This window comes from Eptesicus fuscus, chromosome 15, assembly GCF_027574615.1.
Source record: "Eptesicus fuscus isolate TK198812 chromosome 15, DD_ASM_mEF_20220401, whole genome shotgun sequence".
NCBI classification, from domain to species: Eukaryota; Metazoa; Chordata; class Mammalia; order Chiroptera; family Vespertilionidae; genus Eptesicus; species Eptesicus fuscus.
Genome location: NC_072487.1, coordinates 64,714,908 through 64,739,623, shown reverse-complemented (window position 1 = coordinate 64,739,623; position 24,716 = coordinate 64,714,908). Strand labels below are relative to the sequence as shown.

General features: G+C 42.7%; 1 protein-coding gene across 2 annotated transcripts in view; it reads right to left on the bottom strand.

Annotated features, from left to right (window-relative positions):
* CDK5RAP2 (CDK5 regulatory subunit associated protein 2) overlaps nucleotides 1-24,378 on the bottom strand; it is a 147,340-nt gene extending 122,962 nt beyond the window's left edge. For both annotated transcript variants that reach the window (XM_028161427.2, XM_054727002.1), the window contains exons 1-4: nucleotides 24,146-24,378; nucleotides 16,555-16,622; nucleotides 12,996-13,063; nucleotides 2,864-2,974 (exon numbers count right to left, since the gene is read on the bottom strand). In XM_028161427.2, the coding sequence (XP_028017228.2) occupies nucleotides 2,864-2,974; nucleotides 12,996-13,063; nucleotides 16,555-16,622; nucleotides 24,146-24,201 (303 nt within the window). In that variant the 5' untranslated portion in view covers nucleotides 24,202-24,378. The remainder of the gene's footprint in view (nucleotides 1-2,863; nucleotides 2,975-12,995; nucleotides 13,064-16,554; nucleotides 16,623-24,145) is intronic.
* Nucleotides 24,379-24,716: the final 338 nt, after the last annotated feature.

Sequence of the window (24,716 nt, the reverse complement as noted above, 5' to 3'; positions counted from 1 at the left end):
ATTCATTCCTCCACTTCATAGACATTCACCAGTCCCTGTGATGGGCCAAGCACTGGGCTAAGCACTGAGGACCCTGGTATACAAGGCAGACACAGCCTGCCTTCATGCTAACGTCACACAGAAACTTGGAAGTGTGAGCCTGTAACTGTCTGCAGAAGCACAAGCCCAGGATGTGACAATGTAAGGTTTCTCCTCTCAGTTCCCCATGTGGCAAATGATACTCAATAAGCCACCTGACATGGGAAATTTTAGGACTAAGCGAGCTAACGAATGAGAGCAGCCTAAAGACAAGGCTCAGAATGTATTATTGTCTTCAACGCCAAACAACAGGAACTAAAGAAGTCATCATGCAGCAGAACTTTTTCCAGAAGAAAGTGATCTTTGATAAAGGACACTGAGTGACAGTGCACAATGTTTTCAACTGCGGTTTTGTGAAGAAAACAGAAACACCCTTCAACTGAGGATTCCTTGTCAGGTCTCAGAAGGGCAGAGAACTGTGTAAGAGCTGATAGCACAGATTCTGAGTGCTATACTTTCTGATGAACCAAATGGCACTCCAGCCTAGCGAATTTAAAAGAACAGAGAGCTGCCCTGACTGGTGTGGATCAGTGGATAGAGCGTCGGCCTGCGGACAGAAGGGTCCCGGGTTCGATTCTGGTCAAGGGCATGTACCTCGGTTGTGGGCACATCCCCAGTAGGGGGCGTGCAGGAGGCAGCTGATCGATGTTTCTCTCTCCTTTATGTTTCTAACTCTCTCCCTCTCCCTTCCTCTCTCTGTAAAAAAAATCAATAAAATATATTTTTTAAAAAATAAAAGAACAGAGAGCTAATGTGTCCACTAGACTATTTTTCACAAGCCCAACACCTTAAGTTATAAACTTACATACATGGGAATCATTATTTTGAAACCAAAAATCAAGATACCTTATTAGCATAAATGAAATATCATTATAAAAAAGGAATAGCCTGGTCAGATGACTTGGTTAGTTGGAGCATCATCCTGTACACTAAAGGGTTGCGGGTTCAATTCCCAGTCAGGGCACATGCCTAGGTTGTGGGTTCGATCCCTAGTCAGGATGCATATGGGAGACAACTGATTGATGTTTCTCTCTTACATTAATGTTTCTCTCCCTCTCTCACTCCCTCCCTGTTCCTCTCTATATATTCAATGGAAAATATGTCCTCAGGTGAGGATTAAAAACAATTTTTTAAAGAAGACAGAAGCTCTTAAGCCACTATTAAGGAAAGAGATCCAAGATATTGTTAAGGAAAAATGCAAGATACAGAACAGAACATGCTTGCATTTATCTAAAAGGGAGTTTGAACACACACACTTGCTTTTATAGACATAAAATATCTTTGCCTGAGGAAATAACATTATTGGTTAGACCTAGGGGACAAGGAGACAGGGTGGAAGAAAGTCTTTCAGTGTATACCTTTTATGCTTTTTTAATTTTGAACCATGTACACCTATATAAAAACGTAAATTGCAATAAAAGCGCAATAACATCAGGTCACTTAATCAGACAACGGAAAAGACTAGCTGAAACAGCGTGGTACAATGAGGTAGGCAGACCTGGGTTCAAACCCACCGCACATAGTAACTATGACATCAAGCAAGTCACTGATCTTCCCTGAGCTTCAGTGTCCTCTCCTGCACGTGAGGATAATCTCCACTGCAAAGGGCTGTCTTGAGCATTAAAATAGGCGATGATGTACAAAGGCCCAGGACAGTGCCTGACCTAGCAAAGGCGATTAACACCATTTGGCTTCTCATCACCCTGGAGTTCTGAGACAGATGATAACCATACTTACATGTAAAATGTTTTAGGCTACTGGTTTGTCTTTAACATTTTGATTGCATCACCACTTCCTTCCAGAAAAGAGGACGCCCTCATTGTCTTTCCACCCCCACAATGAGGGAAAACATTGTGTCCTAAGGGACAAGGGAGCTTTTCAATTCTTGAAAAGCCTCAGAAGTACAGTACAATCCCTCTTCAAGACAAGCCCATTTAAGTTCATCCACTGAAACTCAAGCAGAGATCCTTTTCCTCCTTCAAAAGTTTCCACTGGTGCAAACTTCAGAAGAGAAAAAATGGAATAATTCCCAGGCCAAGGGCTAATCTACTGGAGAAAGCCAAGAAATAGGCACTGAAATATTGTTTGTACTCATGCCTTTTCAAGAAAGCCAAGTTCTTTTTTCAACTTTCAGAACCAAGGTTTGTTTTCAGGCAGAGGCCTCCAGGCCAAGACTTCAGATGGAAATTGACGTTTTTTCTGACAGTTATAAGCAAGCACATAAAGCACACAGAGGAGTCACATCACAGAAACACTGACAATCCTAACTCTCGGCTGCCCATGGAAGCCTTCATGAGACCATGATGGTAACTGCCAGCACTGACTGCGTGCTGGGGCTTTTCATCTGTCCCCTCATTTTAATCCACACTAATAACCCTATGACACAGTGATTATCACTCAACTCTGGACCAAGCCCAGACAACTGAAGTGACTTGCCTACAGTTAGACAAATGAGTTGATAACAATAAGATGAAATTCCAAAGACGTTCTACCATTTCACTGTCTTTGTCTAAATTATAAATAAATTTTAAAAGGCAATTGAGATATAGGAAATCAGAAGTCCAATTTTAGGAAGAGAAAAAGACTTCTTTAAAATTAATCTTGTATCTCTTTGCTTAATATTAAGGTCATCCTATTATCTTTATGCTCCTCATAATCAATTCAAACTAAATGAAGGCAGCTCTATCTATTCATGCTAACTCTCAGCATAAATATTAATCAAATTTCTGTTCGGAGGACTTTGAGGAAAGACACCAGTGATGGCAGCGAGAAGTAGGACACTCACAGTTTTATAGATGTGTTCTGTGGGGCCATGAAATTCCTGTTGCATTCGTTCTTCAAGAAAATAGATGCGAAGCTTTAGGTTAAAGTTTTCTTTCTTCAATTCAGTGATTTGCTGGAAAATAAGCACAGATGGGTTATCAAAATAAGGTCAAAGGGATGTTACCTACATTAATTCTCAGAGCTCCTGAGGCTACAAATGGATTCAAATGTTAAATACTAGAGAAAGCTTACCTTTGCTATAATTGTACTAACCCAGAGCTAAGTGGTTCCCTCTAATCAAATTTAGGACAATCTGAGCATCAGAATAAATAATGACCAAGTAAAGAAAGAATTCAAGATTTCACACTGACAATAAGTCAAGAAAGGAAGGAAAAAGAAGAGAGGAATCTGTTCTTTACAATATAAATCCAGTTAATAAATGTAGAAGAATACTAGGAACAGAAAATCACCATTACACAACCACTATAGTAATAACTGACTCAGGTGAGAATCATCAATGCTAAAAAATTTAGATGAAAGATCACTGGACAGCATGATATTCATTCACACGGTCTCAAGATATCACCCCCCAGATGGCTTATTAATTACAAAAGGAAAAGGTACATTTAAAATTAAGAAACTTATCAGACACCACGTTAATCAAGAGCACAGACAGCCCTGGCTGGTGTGGCTCAGTTGGTTAAACGTCATCTGGTGCACCAAAGGGTTACTGGTTCAATTCCCGGTCAGGGCACATGCCCAGGTTGAGAGCTCAATCCGAGGTCCAAATGCATCCGGGTGCATGTAGGAGGCAGCCAATCAATGTTTCTTTCTCTCTTCTTCTCTCTTTCAAATCAATAAAAACTAATTTTTTTAAAATATATTTTATTGATTTTTTACAGAGAGGAAGGGAGAGGGATAGAGAGTAAGAAACGTCGATGAGAGAGAAACATCGACCAGCTGCCTCCTGCACATCCCCCACTGGGGACGTGCCCGCAACCAATGTACATGCCCTTGACCGGAATCGAACCTGGGACCCTTCAGTCCGCAGACCGACGCTCTATCCACTGATCCAAACCGGTTTCGGCTAAAAACTAATTTTTTAAAAAAGAGCATATACAGTTGTCCCTCAGTATCCAACAGAGGATGAGTTCCAAGAACTCCCATGGAAACCAAAATCAGTAGATGCTCTCACCCTTTATATAAAATGGTGTAGTATTTGAATATAACCTATATTTTAAAAAATATTTTCAACCAAAATATTTTTAGTTGGTTGATTCCAGATGCAAAACACACAAATATGGAGGGCCAGCTGTAGTTAAAATCACCCTGATAAGACAAACTGACATCACGTGCCTCCTGAAATAAATCACTGAAAGGAAGCAATTTCACTTAAAATACTTCTGCCCTGAATCTAATCAAAAGTTGTTGATCAGACACATCCAGATTGAAGGACTTTCTGCAAAACAACAGGCCTGGACTCTTCAAAAATCTTAATGACATTTGTAGAATATAATGAACATTATAAACTGATAAACAAAAATAGATACAGAGACAAAGAAGCATCGAACAGACTGTCAAACTTCAGTGGGAAGGGGTTGGAGGTGGGGGTAAGAGATCAACCAAAGGACTTGTATGCATGCACATAAGCATAACCAATGGACAAAGACACTAGAGGGGTGAGGGTATATGCGGGGGAGTGGGGGGTTGGTTGGGGGGAGGTCAATGGGAGAAAAAGGAGACATATGCAATACTATATGTAATACTTTAAACAATAAAACTTAAAAAAAATTTTAGCCATTAGGAAAATGCAAATTAAAACTACAAAACTACTATGCACCTACTAGCCTAGCTAAAAAAAATTTATAATTGATAATATCAAATGCTAATGAGGATGTGAAGCAAATGGGGTTCTCATACTCTGCTGATGAGAATGCAAAATGGCACAACCCATCTGGATAACAGTTTGGAAAACTACACTCATCACATGACTCAGCAATTCCACTCCGAGGTATTTACCCTACAGAAATGAAAACCTATGTTCATACAAAAACCTGTATGTGACTGTTTACTGCAGCTTCATTAACAATCACCAAAACATAGAAAGAATCCAAATGTCCTTCAAAGGGTGAAAGACTAAATAGTGTACATCCATATGATGACATAATACTTGGCTACTGTGATACACACAACATGAATATATTTCAAAGACATTACACTGAGGAAAAGAAGCTAGCCTCAAAAGATTACAAACTGTATGATTCCATTTATGTGACATCTGGAAAAAGCAAAATTATAGGGACTAAGGACAGAACATAATAGCTGCCAGAGGTTTGGGGAAAAGAGAGGGTTTGACCACAAAGAGGCATGTGGGCATCATGAAACTAATTCTATATTCTGATTGTGATGATGGTCACATGAACCTAGAAGAGTATACACATATTAAAAAATTATAACTATATACATTTACATATTATATCTTCATTATGATAGAGGTTACAAGAGAGTATACTCATCCAACACATCCAACTCTCATCCAAAACTCATCCAACACTTAAAATTGGTAAATTTTATGTAAATTATATCTCAATAAGTTTAATTTAAAATAACAAAAAAGAAATATAGCAAAATATTAATAGCTGTACTAGAATGCCTAATATCTCCACACATATCACTCAGGGGTTTTTTTCTGCACTTTAGAAAATAATTGGTAATAGCATATAATACTCTTTTTAATAAACATACTTTTATTACTGGATAAAAGAAAATGATAAGCATACTCTGCATTATATTTTCATACTGTCTGCCCATGGCCCTCTTGTTAACAATTTTGTGGCTAACAAGAACAGCACAAGAAACAACTGGTAGGTTCATTAAAGCCTCCTTTTAAATGTTGTAAGGAAACAACACATAAAACATTCATTCAAACAAAAAAGTCTACCCTGCCAGCTGCATCCTATAAAGAGAAACCTTATTCTGTTACTCAGCTACCAATAAAATATTTATGGAGCTTGCTCAGAATGCCCACATTGTACACACAGCTAAAATTCTTAACACCACTTGAAAAAACATTTGTCCTATTCATAGGTAAAGACATTTTCTTAAAAAAATAAGAGAAAGGTAAATAAGCCTCAAGAAGCTCATTGCCAATGCCAGACTGGCTCAGAAGACATACAGGCTCAATCTATTCAACAACGCCAGTCTAGTTCTCTGCACTTCCCTCATCAAGATCTCTCTGACCACCCCCACCAGGCTGAACTGGGAAGGAACCCTTCTAAATATTTCCATACACCCTCCACTTTCTTCATCATAACAGTTATCACAGTGCATTGTACGAGCTGGTTATTTGCCTTTCTACCCAAACCATCTCTAAGACATCAGGAACCATATCTTCGTGTGCATTCTAGTATAAAACATAAGAGACAGTTTACTAAATACCCAATGGCTGAATGGGTGAACAAACACATCTAAGAATTTCTTGAAGAAGTGCAATGCAAGAAGGCATCCGAGTCAGACAGATCTGGTTCACATCACTCCATTGTGTTTTTCTCCACTTTCAGACAAGAACTCCCTGCCCTGGCCACAAAGCGCCGTATGACCTGGCTCCAGCCTGTTCTCGTCTCACCGTATACATCCTCTCCCTTGCTCAGTGTTCCAGCCTCACCGGCCTCCTTTCTGGTCCTCAGATAAGCCCAGCCCCTGTCTGTCTGCACAGCTCTTCCGCAGCACTTGCCAGGGTGGCTCAGTCTCATCCTTTCCATCTCAGCTCAAATGTCAACAATTCAGAGGGGCCCTTCCTAACTATCCAATCTAAAGTGGTCCCCATCTCTATCACCTCCACCAAATCATGCTCTGACACCTAACTCTTATTTTCTTGCCAAGACTTTTCACAATCTTTATTCACCTTATTTACTAACACATTTATTATATGCTTATTATATGAATACTAGAGGCCCAGTGCACGAAAATTCATGCACTCGGGGCAGGAGGGGGCGGGGGAGTGGGGGGCGTCCCTCAGCTCAGCCTGCGCCCTCTCGCAGTCCAGGAGCCCTCAGGGGATGTCCAACTGATGGCTTGGGAGCGGGCCTAAACCGCAGTCTGGCCTCCCCCTGTGGGAGGCGACCAGCAGGCAGATCAGGGGACAGTGCGCCCCCATCACCCCTCCACTACCAGTCACCACCACCGCCACCCACCGATCGCCGCCCACCTATCACCATCCCCTCCTTCTGCCTGCTGGCATGCGCCTTGGCTGGCCTGGCACTGCCTGCTCGCCAGCCCCCGCCCCGCGCTGAACAGTCATTCCGCTGTTCAGTCGATTTGCATAGTAGACTTTTATTATATAAGATAATCTACTTCTTGAGGGCACGAACCTTATCTGTTTATGGCCCTGAGGTTTTAGCACAGTCTCTAGAACACAGTAGCATTCAAACAACATTTGCTAAATGAGTGAATAAGTTAATAAATAAATGCAATCCTTACTACCTTACTAGCTGTATGACTTTAGTCATGTTCATTTTCCCCTTTGCCTCAGTTCCTTTATCTATACAAATGGGATTATAATAATGCCCATTTCAGAGAGCTATTATAAGGATTAGAAGAAATTAACTTCATTGCTTAGTATTATGCCCAGCACAGCATAAAAACTTAAAACATATTCATAGTCTTCTCATTTTTGCTTTTCCCTTTATGAGAACAAGTTCAAAAAAATTTTTTAAACTTGAGCTGGAAAAACTGAAATCAGCTTACCAAACAGTAGGAATAAATACCTCAAAATAGAAAACCCACCAAATATGACTCAGAAACCTAACACTCAAAAGTAAGCTCATGCAAGGGCTGTGCTTGCCACATTCCCGCCTTCAGAAGCCCAGTGTTGTTGTGGAAGCGCAGCCTCTGCAAGGGGAAACATCCAGCATGGTCACGGGTGGTGCTTTCTGAAGCTGGACAGGGCCCCGCTTTGAAAGAGCTACTACTCAGTCCTTCTGGCTCCCTCCCACTCTCTTTCCCTATCAAGAGCCTTGCCTAAGCCTAAAGCTTCACCAAACAGGGAAAAACAAAAATCAACCACGGGAAAAAGGATCAGGGTAACTCCAACCAGGCCCTCCTTCACTGAAATCTAAGCGAGGGTCCTCACTCTGGCGATCAGTTTCAATGGCTTGCAGGAGCCGGGGACTCCAAAGCTGAAGCTCACCCATCAGATCACCTTTCAATTCAAGGCAGCTGGGCTAGGAGCAAGGCCCTGGCGTCAGCAGAATGAACTGAACTCCCAATGCTGCCACCTATGAGCTGTGTGACCTTGGGAACATTTAACATCTTTGTTGGCTCATCTATAAAATGAGGATAAAATTCAATGACCTCACAGGGGTGTTGTGACAACCGAATGAGTTAAAGCACCTGCAGAGCCTGGCACTAGCAAACAGGAAACAAAGGCTGGCTTTCGAAAGGAACCCGTTTCCACTCAAGCCCTCGTTAAGCAGATCTTTGGGTTACCAACAATTCTGTTACCCGCTTTAAAAATCCAAAAGGTGTTAGCCCACTCACCTGTACATCACAAAAACCACGAACTCTTACTGTCCAGAATTCATCTCTGGTAAACAATACCACGTGTATGATGGTTTTGCCAGTAGCAGCTAAGTGAGGTTAGGAAAATAAGGACACTTTGGAATTAGTTTCTGATTCCAAAACTCTCCCTGGTCCTCAAATCATCAAGAAAACTGTTCTTGGCAAACATCTATTTATTAACAATCAGTACTGTAGCAGTAACCAAATTTTAAAACTAAACCTTAAACAATACTTGGAATACAATGAAATCAACTTATGAGATCAACTTCTGTTATATTCTTTTCAGCTTTCACTCATGAACATACATTTTTTATATATTATAAGTGAATTTGGATATTCCACTGCTTTCCCCTAATGTCTTAAATTGTTGTTGCAGAATTACACAATTATCATTTGAAACGACTGCACTGAATTCTACTTAACTGATTCACTGTCGATCATTTCACATTTTTCTACTGAGCATCTATGCAGTCAATGTGATCTAGTAGAAAGCGTTCTGGCTTTATAATCAAGAAGACCAGGCTTGAATTTTGCCTGCTTTGAGTTCCTCAATCACACCAAGCTCATGGGCAAGTCACTTAATCTCGCCAATCTCAGCTTCCTCATCTGTGAAATACCTTCATCACAAACTTATTGCAAGAAGCCAAAGAAATAACAAATGTAAAATATCATTCCTTTGTTCCCAACTTTTCACAATTATATACCATGTGGCAACAAACACCTTACTCACAGAGCTTTTTCCTTCTACTGGGTTGTTTTCTGAGGATAAGTTTTCCCAAAATGGATTAGTGGGCTCAAGAGTAATATTTTTTTACAACAAATGGGGCAGGGGTGGGGGATGAAGGGAGCTATTCCCTGGTATAATAAGTAACTCACAACATAGAAGTTACAGAGCAAATCTGAAGATGTGAACTTCCTACCATTCCTCATATAAAACACTAAATTTGACTAAATGCCTCAGCTAAGACCAAGAATTTTTAACAAAAAGGAACAAGGGCCAGATACAAGAACACCAGCACCCCAGGGCAGCTGAGTATGAGACATTAGCAGCAGAATTTACCCTAAGACAATAATCGCATAATTGTCAAAATATGTGTGCATAAGGATATTCATCACAGCTTTGTTTGTAATAGTAAAAAATTAGAAACAATATGAATGTCTCACAATAAAAGATTATGTAGATTACTGTTCAATCCATCCCTTTTAATAAGTCTTTATGAACTTCAGTCATTAAATAATACTATCCATCAGTAGTATTAACGGAGGTGGAAAGCTACCCCTGTCATTCCCTGTCAAGAAGGTCACAGAAAAAGCCAGAATTAAACTCTTCTATATACGAATAAAAATTGCTACTGGACTAACTGGATAGGCTGAACCAGAATCTGGGTCCAATAAGACAGGCCCCCACTGAAGACCAAAATGATTTGCCAGCAACCATAGGTCTGCCATAGAGGTGATTATACCTTCAGGTAATAAAAGTACTAGGCAATGGATTACCAGTTTAAAGACCCAAAAGAAGGCATGTGGTTCTCACATGGCAGAGTGAGACCTTGCACAGAATAGCAGAGTGGTCCAAGTTCAAAGCCTGAAGAAGGCCCTCCCACTCTCTGGGCTTCGAAGTCCTCATGTGTCAAATGAAGGGACTCCTGGCATTCCTCTAGCTCTGAAATTCTGACTTTCTTCTAAACATCTCGTGACCCCATCCCTTAGCTCCAGCATCATCCTCTTTCCCATGAGACCACACATAGCAGCCTTTTAACTGGTCACCTTGCCCCCAGCCTTGCTCCTCCTGCAGTCACCAGTCTGGGTGATTTGAGAGTGTAATTTGGTCATTTCCCTCCGGATTAAAAGCCATCATTGGCTCCCCTTCATCTTCAGGACAAAATCAAACAAAGCAGTGTGACAGACAGAATCTGACCCCTGCCCGCTTCAATGGCCTCACTTCTCTCAGGCCCCCTTACAGAGGCTCCTTCCAGCCAAAGGGAACTTACAGTTTCTCTAAACTCATCACACCCTACATGCCTCTCTCTACGTTTGCCCATGTGAGTCCTTGTGTCTGGATGCTCTCCCAGTTCTCTTGCTTTGGCTAATCCCTCCCTGTCCCTGAACTCCCAACTTAAGGAATACCTCTTCCAGGGAGGCTGCCCTGAACCCCCAGGCCAGGTTCAGGGCCCATCCTCTGTGCCCCACAGCACCCGGTACTTACCTCTATCACTGCACTGTTTTCCTCTCCATCTCCCCAACTAGACTGTGAGCCTCTTGACAGGGAAACGTACCCGGTATTAACCTACTGCAAATTCCCAGTCCCTGGCCCAGCCTGGCACAGGGCATATATCTGAAAATATTCATTAAAGAACAGATGAACTCTGAGCAAAACCAGAAGGAGGCCTATGTCTTGCTAGATGTTGGCTAACAGACCCTGATGTTCAGGTACCTGTTATCTGAGACTAGAAGAAGAATCATAAGTTTCCCCTTTAAATCAAAACTATTCCTGCCTCCTCTTTAATATGCATGCTGATTTTAAAATTAGCATGAGATGCCAAGAGCATTTCCTATAAGCATCCCGCAGAAAGTTCAGACTACCTCAGCACAGAGGTCATGCACTGGGGAGCTGAGGCCAGATGAAAATCTTCAGTGACTTATAAAGACCTAAAAGGGAAACACTGACAACAGTGTGGTCATTTCAATTTCAACTGAAGAATTCGCTCTTAAAAATGCTACAGTGAAAAATATTAATGCCATAAAAACCTAACAGCAGCCAAAGGAGCACAGTCATAAAAAAAAAAAAAAAAAAAAAAAAAAAAACACAAAAAAAAACATAAATCCTAAAACATTGGCATGGAAGGCTCTCCTTCGCCTTTAAGAAAAATGGTATTTTAGGTCATCAAGAGCAGGCTTGAGCAAGAGAAACTTAAGTCACATGCAGAGTAGGATAAAAAATCACAATAATATATATACCAATAACTATAAGAGGAGCAACAGCTGACACAGGATGAACTCGGTAGGCACATGTGCTTCACACACTCACTCCTAATCCTCACAACAGCACTACGAAATAGGAACTGTTAAGTAACAGGCCCAAGGTCACCCAGCAGAGGTAGGTGAGCAGGCAGTCTGGCTCCAGAGGCTGTGGTCCTTAGAGAACAGCTTTGCCATGTCACACCTCTGGGTCTCAGTTTCTCCTACATATAATAAAGAGGGCTGGATTCATCCCACGTCAAAAGGCAGACAATAAAGCGTGAAACAAAAATTCTAAGATTCTATTAAATTTTTCCATCTAGAAATAAAATTCAAAACTGTGCCCTTCATAAATTAAATAACTATATCTTGCAAAGCTGCTTTAATATTAATGTAATGTATATGAAGAGCCTAACACGTGAGTGCCCAGCTCAGAACAAGAGTTCAATAAGCAGTAGCTATTATTACTCTATGATAAACCAGGAACCACCATTTAATATTAGAGCACATTTTAATTATACACAATGTGAAATAATCAAATCTCATTCGTTTGAGGCCCCAGACCCCATGGCATAGATCATGTTGTACAGTTGAAATTATAACAACTCAAAGCTCAGAAATTACTTGTTTCCATTAGAGATCTGACAAGTCATTTCTTCAATTGGTCACTGGTGGTTTGCAGATAACTATTAGCAGTAATGAGTATTCTAAATTAAATCTAGAGACAGTGCCGCTCTGTTCTGTACAGACAACTGGGGAGAGAGAAACACAATTGGGGAACGTCCTTCTCAGTGTCCTCCGTCTTCTCTCTGATAAATATCTCCTTTATCTTGTACAGTATGGATTCCATTTGGTTACAAATGAAGAAGGGTCTAATTATTCCTATGATAAATGAGAGCACTGAACAGGTAACTTGTTAAGGAGATTTGGAATTGGGAAAATAACCTTATTTTCCTGTTACTTGACAACAAACCTCCCTTCCCCTCCACTAACAAATGAAAGACATGGTGCCAAAAGACATTAAGTACAGGCGACAAATCTGTCACCACGTAATCCATCCTCAGACAATTACCAACAGCACTGGGTCCAGGCTGCTCACATTTTATTCAACAGCAACAAAGATGAAGCCTACAAAATGCAAGGAGCTACCCCAATGTGGTGAAAAGAATAATGGCTTTGGAGTCATTAAAAATCTGGATTCCAATCCCAGCTCTGCCGCTTAAATATTATGTGATTCCTTATCTGTAAAATGGGGATAATACAAAATCCCTCACAGAGTTGTAGCAAAAATTAAATGGGGACCATCAATAAGGCGTCTGACATCATAAAAAAGCCCTTGACAAATATGAGCTCCTCTCAACTATGCAAGAGCGTAACAGCCTCACAGTCGGGGCACCAGAATACACCACCTTCCCCCAAGTTGGAAATTGCTGATCCTGTCAGAATGCATAACTGGCCACGTATTCAAGGGCCGATTGCCTAGGTATGCAACAGTCTCACAGAGACACGGCATTCCTCCAAACCCTGGCACTACCCAGCTAAGACACTTGTCAAGAAATACAGCTCCCTCCTGGGTCTGCTTAGACAGCGCAGCAGGCATGATTTGTCAGGGCTGGTAACGTGGCGTCTCCACTTACATTTTCAAAGTCCTTCATGTTCCGTGCTCTTGTGGGAGACACCGTTTCTTCTGACACCTTTGGGAGCACTGTAAGAAGGTAAAGCAGACAAAACATCATGGTATGCAAATCACCCAGCATCCCTATTAGGGGACAGAGCCCAGAGGGGGAAAAACATAAGGAGCTTCCACAGTATATTCTGCTGGTACTTTCTGTCTGTTGTGATTTACTGATTTGAGTCCAGGGAAAGCTCTAAACCATTAGATTTCAAATATTTACAAATTACTTAAACTAGCCCCACTGTAATAATGTATGTGTCAGAGGATGAACCAGAAAATGCACTGGGCATGTGGCAAAGCAGCACTTCCTTACTGTTTGTCATAAAATTATTCTGCTGACCAGGATGTCATCTCACATGTCAGCAACTAAAACAAAGCATATCCAACTGACTTGAGAGCAGGGGTCAGCAAAATGTGTGACAACAAATATTTTAGACTTTGTAGGTCATATATGAAGCCTAAACTCTGTTACAAATATAAGACAGTTACATTACGAACTCTTCTGTTGCAGCACAAAAAGAGCCACAGACAATTCATAAACCAATAAAGAAGCTGCTCCAATAAAAGCTTATTTTCAAAAGCAGGCTGTGGGTCGGAAACTGCCGAGCCCTGCTTTGGAATGATTAAATACTTTGCCAAAACCCAAATTTTTCCACAGCTTCTTTAACTCACCAAACATTTATTACACCCCTACTCTGTGCCAAGCACCATACTAGGTGCTGGGGAAACAACAGTGAAGGAGACACTGATGCTGGGCCCGGAGATCTCCAATCTAGTGAGCAAGACAGAGATGGACACAAACTATTATGCTGCACAAAGGGCGAGGCACTCTTTAGCTGCTGAGTAGATGGGTGTTGAGTGAATGAAAGCATTCTTCCAACAAATATGCATGGCAGGCCTCTGCTCTGCTAGGCCTCATTCTAGATGTGGCTATATTAGGAAACGAAGCAAACAAATGGAGCCGATATTCTGGAAAGAAGAGATAGACAAAAAAATAATAGGGCAATTATATAGTATGTTAAAATGAGATAAATACTGTAGAGAAAAACAAAGTGGATAAGGATGAGAAATACCAAGGATGAGGTAAGGGTTGCAACTTTAAGGAAGGTGGTTAAATTAGGGAAGGTCTCACTGAGGTGACATCTGAGCAGACTTGAGGGAAGGGCAAAGGGAGAAGTCTGAGGGGGGAGCATGCCTAGTGGGTCTGAGGACCAGCCATGATGCCAATGGACTAAGAGGGGCAGAAAGGAGGTGAGCGAAGTACTGGGGGACAGGCTGTGGATGGCCTTGTAGGCTCTTCTCAGGACTCGGAAAGCCAACAGAGGATTCTGAGCTAAGGAGTAACATGATGGGACTCTGGCTTCCACAGGCTCCCTCTGGCTGCCTCACTGAGAACAGACTGAAAGGAGCTGAGGAACAAGGAGACCAGTTAGGAGAATACAGGCACAGTCTAGGCCAGAGGCCACAGTGGCTTAGACCAGGATGGCAGAAGTTATTGAATTCTGGGTATTTTTAAAGCATCCAACAGGAATCAATGAAATAAAATTAAACATGTACGTTTCAGAAAGGAAAGCGCATCTAAGCCAGCCCGCGGAGAGCCAGGGAAGGCAATGAGCTTCAAGCTCAGTCTTAAAGAGGCAGCAGGCAGATGAGGGAGCAAAAGGAAAAGCAGCATGCCATGCAAAGGCCCGGAGGTGTGAGTGGGCACGGCGTCTGAGCCATTCCGCAGAAAAGAGGTTCAGCAGCTGGGCCGGGGCAGACTGTGAAGGGCCCTGTCCGCAGACTCGGGGCACACAGGTCTGTGTTCCTGCTCCTCCAACGGGCCATGCTCTCGATCACCTGTGCTGTGTCCCTATCTAGGTCCTATTCATTCTTCAAGTCTTTGCTCCAATATCAGTTTCTTAGGAAACTCTTGCCTGACCCAACTCCTCCAGTTCCAGGGTAAATTCCCTCTTACCCCTCTCACAGCACCTTATACTTCTTCGCTAGTTATATTCGTCATATGATTTATCATAATTATTCTTTAATTGCCTGTCTTCTCAGCTTGACTGTAACCTGTTCAAGGTTGAATCCCAGTGCTTAGCCCAGAGCCTGACATGAAGCAGACGTACACATGGGCTGCATTAAGGAGCAGGCCTACCAATTTTCTTTTAACTGCCTGTGGGTAGGGAGAGCAGAAGCCAGAATCATTGAATTTGTGTTAAAAGTTAACATATTTTGAAGGAAAACCTAAGGGTGGCCTATATGCTCCAGAAATAAACCCTGTGACATTTATATGACCTGCTCTAAAAACTTCTCCCTTTTGAACATATCTCATCACTTTGGAGAAGAGAATAAAATGCAAGTCAAAATTCTCTCTGAGATATTTCAACAAGTCAAATTATTAGCAGTTCCCACAGATACTTACGATAGCTTGCACTTTTTTCAGAAACAAAAATTATGAAGAATGCTTAGCAAAATCCACACTGCCAAGCGGAAAGTCTCCTCATAATGGGCTCCACCACAACAGACTGCTTATTTACTCGGCACCGTCTCCTGTGGTCTAACCAGCTATTTGTCTCCAAAGGGCAGGCCCGCGTAGGAATGCTGGGCCTCCACTGGCAGATGGAACCCAGCAGCCTGCCAGGAAGGCCTTGGCACACGGAAGTTCAGACAGGAGCTCTCCTCAGCCTCCAGCCACTCAGCAGTGGGACCACCAGACCTTCCTTGTCTGACGAGTCACCAATTCAACCCCCAGCCTCCACACAGTCATTCAGTTTAGCAAACACAGACTGAACCCCTACAAGCTTGGTAGAAAAACAGAAAACTCGCCCTGGCTGGTGTGCTCCATGGTTAGAGCGCCGTCGCGTGCACCACAGGGTCAAGGATTCAATTCCTGGCCCGGGCACATATCCAAGTTGTGGGTTCGATCCCCAGTCAGGGCGTATGCGTAAGGCAACCGATCGATGTTTCTCTCTCTTCCTCTTCCTCTCTCTCTAGAATAAATGAAAAAACATGTCCTCCGGTGAGGATTAAAAAAAAAAACTCATGAAATATGGCCTGAAGGACATCAATTCCTTTAGTCCAGTGGTCAGCAAACCGCGGCTCGCGAGCCACATGCGGCTCTTTGGCCCCTTGAGTGTGGCTCTTCCACAAAATACCACGCACGGGAGTGCACGTACAGTCCACTTGAAACTTCGTGGCCCATGCGCAGAAGTTGGTTTTTGGCCTGGGCGAGTCTATTTTGAAGAAGTGGTTCTAACGCCGAGCCACACTCTAGGGGCCAAAGAGCCGCATGTGGCTCGTGAGCCGCAGTTTGCCGACCACTGCTCTAGTCCCATGTTTATGAAAGGAGGTGAATAACAAATCAATACATATACAAAATACTGAGCACCTACTCTGAGCGCCTAGCCAGGCCAGAGTAGGCTCTGGGCCCAGAGACATCAGAGCCCAGTCCCAGGCTCAAGGCCTCAAGGCCCTCATGGTCTGGTGTCTACATCCCTTGTTCTTACTCAAGAGAATACCCAGTTTTGTGTACTTACCTCCATTTCCCAAACCAGCAATGGGGCTGATACCTGCCAGGTCATCTGGTAACTTGGGGACAAGGCCACTAAGAGAGAACATGTGCATAAGAGATGAGTTAGTATTTGAACAACAGGGAGACGTTAAGACAGTCTGCACATGACAATCATCAGGCCGCGGCCACAGAGGGACACACAGCTGAGCCGCCTGGGAGGCATGCAGTGCAGAGGTTAAGAACTCAACAGCTGAGTGACCTTCAGTAAGGGTGATTGGTCATTCATTCATTCATTCACTCACTCATACAAGTATTCTGTGTGCCATACATGCAGCAGGGGCAGAGGCACTGAGCCAATTATAAGCGAGTTAAGTTTCTGAGTCTCACTCAATCTGTTACATGGGAACACCACCCTCTAGCTGTAAAGATTAAATGAGTGAATGTATATGAACACACAGCACATAGTAAACACTCAGTAAGTGGCATCTATTGTTTTTGTCATTAATATTATTAATATATCTATCACAACCAAAAATTAAGCTTCCAAGAATCAGGCACCAATTCAGATGCTTTAAGAACATCGCACAAAAATACAAAATTCACTGATCCAAGAAGTTTTACTAGGTGAATTATAAAAATAGGTTCAGTGAAGACCTGGAGACATTGTCAGAAAACTGACATAATAGGAGGAGTGGTTTAACACAAAAGATATTACCCTGGATCCTATTCTAAGCTCTGCCACATACCCCTCCCGGCTTTGCTTCTTTCATCTGTGAAAGGAGAACAGCAACCATTTCAGAGAGTAACTGACAACTAAACAAGACACAGTGCCTAGCAAGGTATCTTCATATTGGAGGCACCCCATAAATGGAGCAAAATATCACTGTCACCTAGAAACATACTGTGCTTTATAATTTACAAAGGATTTACTGTCATGAGAGCTACCCAATTCCCTGACGGTCCATGTATTTTTTCAAAGGAAGGAGCTAAGATCCAGATAACTCCAGCGGCCTATCCAGTGTGGCATGGTAGTTAAGTAGAGATCCAAGTCCAGAATCCAAGCCTTTTGTGTCTAGTCCACAATGACGCATCCCTGCCCCAAGCTGTAACCTAGGAGGTGATGGAAGCCCAGCTTGGCTTCTTGGCAGATTGTTCTTTCCAGATCTCTAAATCGGAATCCATTCTGTTCCAAAGATAATTCTGCCTGATCACCAAACTTAACCTTTTGCACTTGGATGTCGAGTGTGACTCGACACGGTTAGCATTAGAATAAAGGAATCGAGAAAAAAGCAAGCGAGTGCAAAGGGTTAAAGCTGGCATACACCTCCAAGATGAGCGCCAAGCAAAATATATGGGTATCATAAAATTCAACATCAAGAGAATGATTTACACAAAATGTGTCTGCTATAAAGACAACTAAAAAAATATACAGATTCAATGCACTCCCCATTAAAATACCAACGGCATATTTCACACACCTAGAACAAACTCTCCAAAAATTCATATGGAATAAAAAAGACCCCGAATAGCCGCAGCAATCCTGAGAAAGAAGACCCAAGTAGGAGGGATCTCAATACCAATTATCAAGCTTTATTACAAAGCCACTATTCTCAAAACTGCCTGGTACTGGCACAAGAACAGACATATAAGCCAATGGAACAGAACAGAGAACCCAGAAATCGACCCAAGCCATTATGCTCAATTAATATTTAACAAAGGAGGCAAGAGCATACAATGGAGTCAAGACAGCCTCTTCAATAAATGGTGCTGGGAAAACTGGACAGATACATGCAAAAAAAATGAAACTAGACCACCAACTTATACCATACACAAAAATAAACTCAAAATGGATAAAGGACTTAAACGTAAGACGGGAAACCATAAAAATCTTAGAAGACTCCACAGGCAGCAAAATATCAGACATATGTTGTAGTAATATCTTTACCTATACAGCTCCTAGGGCAATGGAGACTAAAGAAAAATAAATAAATGGGACTACATCAAAATAAAAAGCTTCTGCACAGCAAAAGAAACCATCAACAAAACAAGAAAGCCCACTGCAGGGGAGAACATTATTTGCCAATGTTATCACCGATAAGGGTTTAATCTCCAACATTTACAGGGAACTCATACAACTTAACAAAGGGAAAATAAACAATCCAATCAAAAAATGAGCAAAGGACCTAAATAGACACTTTTCTAAAGGGGACATACAGAAGGCCAAGAGACACATGAAAATATGCTCAAAGTCACTAATCATCTGAGAGATGCAAATGAAAACGACAATGAGATACCATCTCACACCTGTCAGAATGGCTATCATCAACAAATCAACAAATGACAAGTGCTGGAGAGGATGCAGAGAAAAAGGAACCCTAGTGCACTGCTAGTGGGAATGCAGACTGGTGCAGCCACTGTGGAAAACAGTATGACATTTCCTCAAAAAATTAAAAATGGCACTCCCGTTTGACCCGGTAACCCCACTTCTAGGAATATATCCCAAGAAATCAGAAACACCAATCAGAAAGGATTTATGCACCTCTATGTTCACAGCAGCACAATTTACAATAGTTAAGATCTGAAAACAGCCTAAGTGCCCATCAGCAGATGAGTGGATTAAAAAACTGTGGTACATCTACACAATGGAATACTACGCTGCTGTAAAAAAGAAGGAACTCTTACCATTCGCAACAGCATGGATGGAACTGGAGAGCATTAGGCTAAGTGAAATAAGCCAGTCAGAGAAAGACAAATATCACATGATCTCACTCATTTGTGGAATATAAAAAACAATACACTGATGAACAAAAATAGATCCAGAGAAGTATCAAACAGACCGTCAAACCTCAGAGGGAAGGCAGGGTAGTGGGGGGAGGCGGTAAGAGATCAACCAAACGACTTGAATGCATGCATATAAGCATAACCAATGGACAAAGACACTAGGGGCCAAGGGTGTGAGTGGCCAGGGAGAGGTCAATAGGGGAAAAAGGAGACATATGCAATACTTTAAACAGTAAAGAATTTTTTAAAATATTTTAAAGACAACTGAAAAAACTTAAGTAGAATATGTCCTCAATTATTTAAAAAATACATATATACTAAAGTCACCACTAATCCTTCTTGGAAATTAGGTGGGCTATAAATATATAACAAGACAAGGGAAATATTTAAAATCATCATTTGTGGAAATAAGAGATACTTTCCTCTTTTAATTTTCTATAATTCTCAATTTCCTCCAATAAGCATCACTAGAAAGACAAACTCCATTTTCTAAACTGAATTTTCTTAAAAGTTAAAATCAAGTTCAATCAGCACCTTTCACAGATGGTGGCCCATAGGCCCACTGGGTTACTGATTAAGCTCATCCTACAGTCTAGTCTCTACATTCCCAATCTGGGGTTCTCCCCACCACAGCCACTGAATGACTCCCACTGACTAAACTGACCCATCAATTACTCAAGCCAAGATCAATCACGGTTGACAAAGCCAAAGAATTTATTTAGTCTTAGACAAGTTTTCAATAGGCAAATACTAAACTTTGAAAAATGACGTGTGACATCCCAACTCTTAGAAGAAACCACTATGTAACCCAGAAATTCCCGTCTGGTTCTTGTCAAGTTTCCACTTGGGCTTTAACCTACCCTTTTTTAAAAAAAAATAATCCTTTTCTGAGGATATATTCTTTCTGTTTGTTTGTTTGTTCTGTTATTTTAGAAAAGGAGAGGGGGTAGAGAAACATCAATGTGAGAAACATCAATCAGCTGCCTCCCACACCCACCCCAACCAAGATCAAACCTGAAACCTGGGTATGTGCCCTGACCGGGAATCAAACCCGAAACCTTTTAGTGTATGAGACAACACTCCAACCACCTGACCACTTTTAAATGCTATGAATCTGTCATCTGCACACTCCAGTCAGTTCCAGCTGCCCTTCCAATTCTAAGTAGCTCCCTCTTCCCATTCGGATAATTAGCCTAAGAAGTAAAGTTGTGGCTTCATGGAGCCTCACAAGAAAAAAAAAGGAAGGGGCAGCTTTTTTATGCAATAAAAAAAAAAAAAAGAGTTTAGATATGGTTTTATCATTTATACAGATTGGGGAGACTAAGGCCCAGAAAGGGGAAGAAACTAATTTGCTTAGAATCACAAAGCTGAGACAAAATCCAGCATAATCATACCCTGAAGGGCACCCACACTAAGCAGGCACCACATGGGAGGACAGGAAGCCTCCCATTTAAGGCTCATCACAGCCCTTCTGTGGTAGGTGGCAGTTTTTAAATGTTGCCATTTTTTAAAATGAGGAAACAGCGGCCCAGAAAAGTTAATAACATGCAAAGGCCAAGCTACCGAGATTTCAACCTCCATGCTTTTAACCTCTACACCACTAACCCCTTCCTCCGGGGGCTGTGGCGAGGTCTGAATGAACAGAGGCAGAGGATTTTCAGTGCTCACTCCCACAGTGCAGAGCCATCACGACTGCTGTTTGTCAACTATTTGTTGAGTGAATGAATGGACACTCCCCTGAGCTTCACCATCTCATCCTCCTTACTCTACAGCCACTCAATAGGAGTGATCTCTTTCTGTGTCTGTATATGGCAGCAACAATTGTCCACTCACCCCACAGACCCAACGAGGCCTAAGCATTTCATTGGTAAAGTGTTATGAGTGCCGAGGATGGGACTGGACATCACTCTCAGAAAACGATTACAAGTGCACTTTTGTTTGCCCTTCAACAATTCATTTGTCATTCTATGTTACTTATCCTTAGAAAGGAAATATATAAATACAAAAGTATATATAATGGCCAAAACCGGTTTGGCTCAGTGGATAGAGCGTCGGCCTGCCGACTGAAAGGTCCCGGGTTCGATTCCGGTCAAGGGCATGTACCTTGGTTGTGGGCACATCCCCGGTAGGGGGTGTGCAGGAGGCAGCTGATCGATGTTTCTCTCTCATTGATGTTTCTAACTCTCTCTCCCTCTCCCTTCTCTGTAAAAAAATCAAAAAAATATATTTTTTTAAAAGTATATATAAGCCTAATGTTCTCTTCAACTACTCCTCACTCCCAACTCAGTCCCCTCCTAAGAGGTAACCAAGCTGCCACAAGACATGTATTCTTCCCGATCTGAATCTATGCATGTACATACACAGAGACATTGTTTTATTTTGTGGTTTAAAAATAAATAAATACAATCAAATTTTATATATTATTCTGCAGCATCTTTTCTTCACTTAATGTGTCCTAAAGATATTTTCATGGCAATACAAACAGATCTCCCTCAATGTTTTTAACTCCCACAAAGCATTCTACAACACTTTTTTTCCAAAACTTATTGCATACGACCCATAGAAGGAAACGTATTACCCTTAATTCTTGTAATGTTTTCTATTCTGTTCTATTCCATTTTATAAAATTCTGATTGCAACCTACTAAATTGAATTTCATGAGCTGTCATGGGTCACAGTCTGAAAGATAGTTTTGAAAAGATCTGTATGTACACAATCCCCTGATGGTCATTCAATTTGTTTCTAAGTTTTTCCTTTTCCAATGCATACAGGACTCCTTGTGCACATGCATGAGGATTTCTTGTGCACAGATAACAAGAAGTGGAACTGCTGGACCAAAACATATTCATATTTTTGAATGGGCAAAGGATTTGAAAATATACAAATATCTAATAAGCACATGAAAAAATGCTAAACATCATTGTCATTAGGAAAATGCAAATCAATACCACAATGTGATACCATGTCATACTTCCATGGATGGCTAGAATAAGAGAGACAGACAATAGCAGGTGTTGGTGAGGCTATGGAGAAATAAGGACCCTCATACACTGCCTTGTCCCGAAGCTACCAGATGACCTGGAAGACATCAGCCACTTTGGGAAAGAGCTGGACAGTTCCTCAAAATGTTAAATATAATGTTACCATATGACCCAGCAATTTCACTTCGTTATATACCTAGAAAGAAATGAAAACATATGTCCATATAAAAACTTGTATATAAATAAATGTTCATAGCAATATTATTTATAATAGCCAAAAAAAAACAGAAACAACCTAATGCCACAAACCAATGAATGAATAAACAAAATATGCTGCGTGCATACAATGGAATATTATTCAGCCATAAAAAGGAATGAAATGTTGATACCTGCTACAAGTTAGAATGAGAATATATGGGAATACTGAATGAATATTAGAGGGGTTAGGGAAAACAGGACAATCCAGGTGAGAGGTCATACCACAATATATTGGGGCTGTGCTAGTAAGATGAAGACAAAGAGACATGATGAACTACCACTGGATCCAATTAAGCAGAAGCTGCAAAGGGCCTGGCTCTGGCTTATCCAGAGTAGATTCTCCATAAACAGAGAAACTATTTGTCAAGGTTTGTCCAAGATGGGACTTACTTATGCCTGATGTCCAGGCATAAATATTAATTGTGCCCATTTCCCTCTTCAAAGAGCCCAGGTTTGCACAACAAATAATACAGTCGCCCTTTCAATTGGGGTCTGTTGACTAAAAGTAGCAGCCTGTCCCTAGCAGACCCGGAGAGACAGTGCATTGTCTCAGTCAGGCTCTCCTCAGCATCCTTCCGGTGCCCTCCAACCAGGGACCCAGGACAACCAAAGGGCCCAGCCCTAGAGCAGCGCAAGGGTCTCTCAGGCCCTCCCATAGGAGACACCTGGTCCCAACAGCAAAGTGGAGTCCAACTGCCTCTTGGAACAGGTCCATTGGGAGGCCACTCTCAACCATTATTGATGATGATGATGATGATGATGATGATGGTGGTGGTGGTGGTGGTGATGATGATGATGGTGATGGTGATGATGGTGATGATGATCGTGGTGATGGTGATGATGATTGTGATGATGATGGTGATGGTGATGATGATAATAGCAGCACAATCATTTTTTAGGCACTGATTAGGTGCCAGACACTGCACTTGCCAAGCAAATGGATGGGCAGACATCTCCTTTAATCCTCACCCCAACTCTGTTGGCGGATATTACCACAAGCCCCGTTTTACAGATGGGAAAGTAGGCTAAGCCACTCTACCAAGGTCACTCAGCTAAAAGGACCTGGATGTTTTTTAATCTTTATTGTTGAAAGTATTACGTATGTCCCCTTTTTTTCCCCCATGGACCCCTCCCAGCCCACCTCCGCCCCCCAGGGCTTGGATTTGGATCCAATTCTGTTCAACTCCAGCCAAGGTTCTTAACCATTGCACTCCATCGCCTCGGTCTTGGTGGCCCCATAAGCAAAGTCCCCATAATGAAAGCGAACCCCCAAACCAGAATGCTCCCAGTCCTGCCCCTCCACCAGCTCCCACGGACGCGCACTCCAAGAGGCCCCCTCCTCCGCCCTTCCAGAGAGGCCTTGCCTGCCCCGCACATCCTCTTCAAAGAAGGACCCCAAATACGAAGGGCGAGTGTGGGGCCGGTCGGGACCCCCAGACCCTCTCCCTCAGAATCAACGGGTGGGTCCCCAAAGAGAAGGCCCTCCAAGAAACCCAGCCCACACCTGACCCTGTCCAGAAACACCCTCAAGAGCGAACCCCCCATCCGCGGGCACCCCGACCCCGTTATCGCGAATCCCTCAAACCCGGGCCGCACCTGCAGCCGCTGAGCGTCCCGGGGAGGGTGACGTCCTCTTCCAACACCGAGTCCATCACGGACACAGAGCAGGTGGTGGCATTGGTGTCCGCGGCGGCGGCACCACCGGCTTCTCCTGCGGTCGCGACCCGCCCGGCTCTGCAGGTCCCCGCCCCCTCCAATCCAGCTCTTGTTCGGACTCCGGCGGCGCCGCTGGAATTCAAACCGCAGCCGCCGCCATCTTTCCCGGCGCTTCTTCCTACGGAAACGGGGCGGGGCCAACGAGGCGCGCGCAGTGAAGCCGGGCAGGGAAGCGCGGGCGGACGCCATCTTCACTAAGGGCAGGACGCCCGCCCTTGGGCCAGCAAAACTAAGGAAAGTGAGGCCTGCGGCGGCCATGTTTGACGAGGGCAGTCGGGCCGCGGCCGGGGAAGGCGCCATCTTTGTTGAGGGCGAAGGTCGGTCGAGGTCCGTTAATTTGAGCGGGAGCTGGGCATCAGGCCACTCACGGACCTTCGGCGTTCATAACCTCCTACGTGCTTTTCTAGAATAGTGACCACGAACCTTACAGTCTGTTCTTCCAAATTCCTTT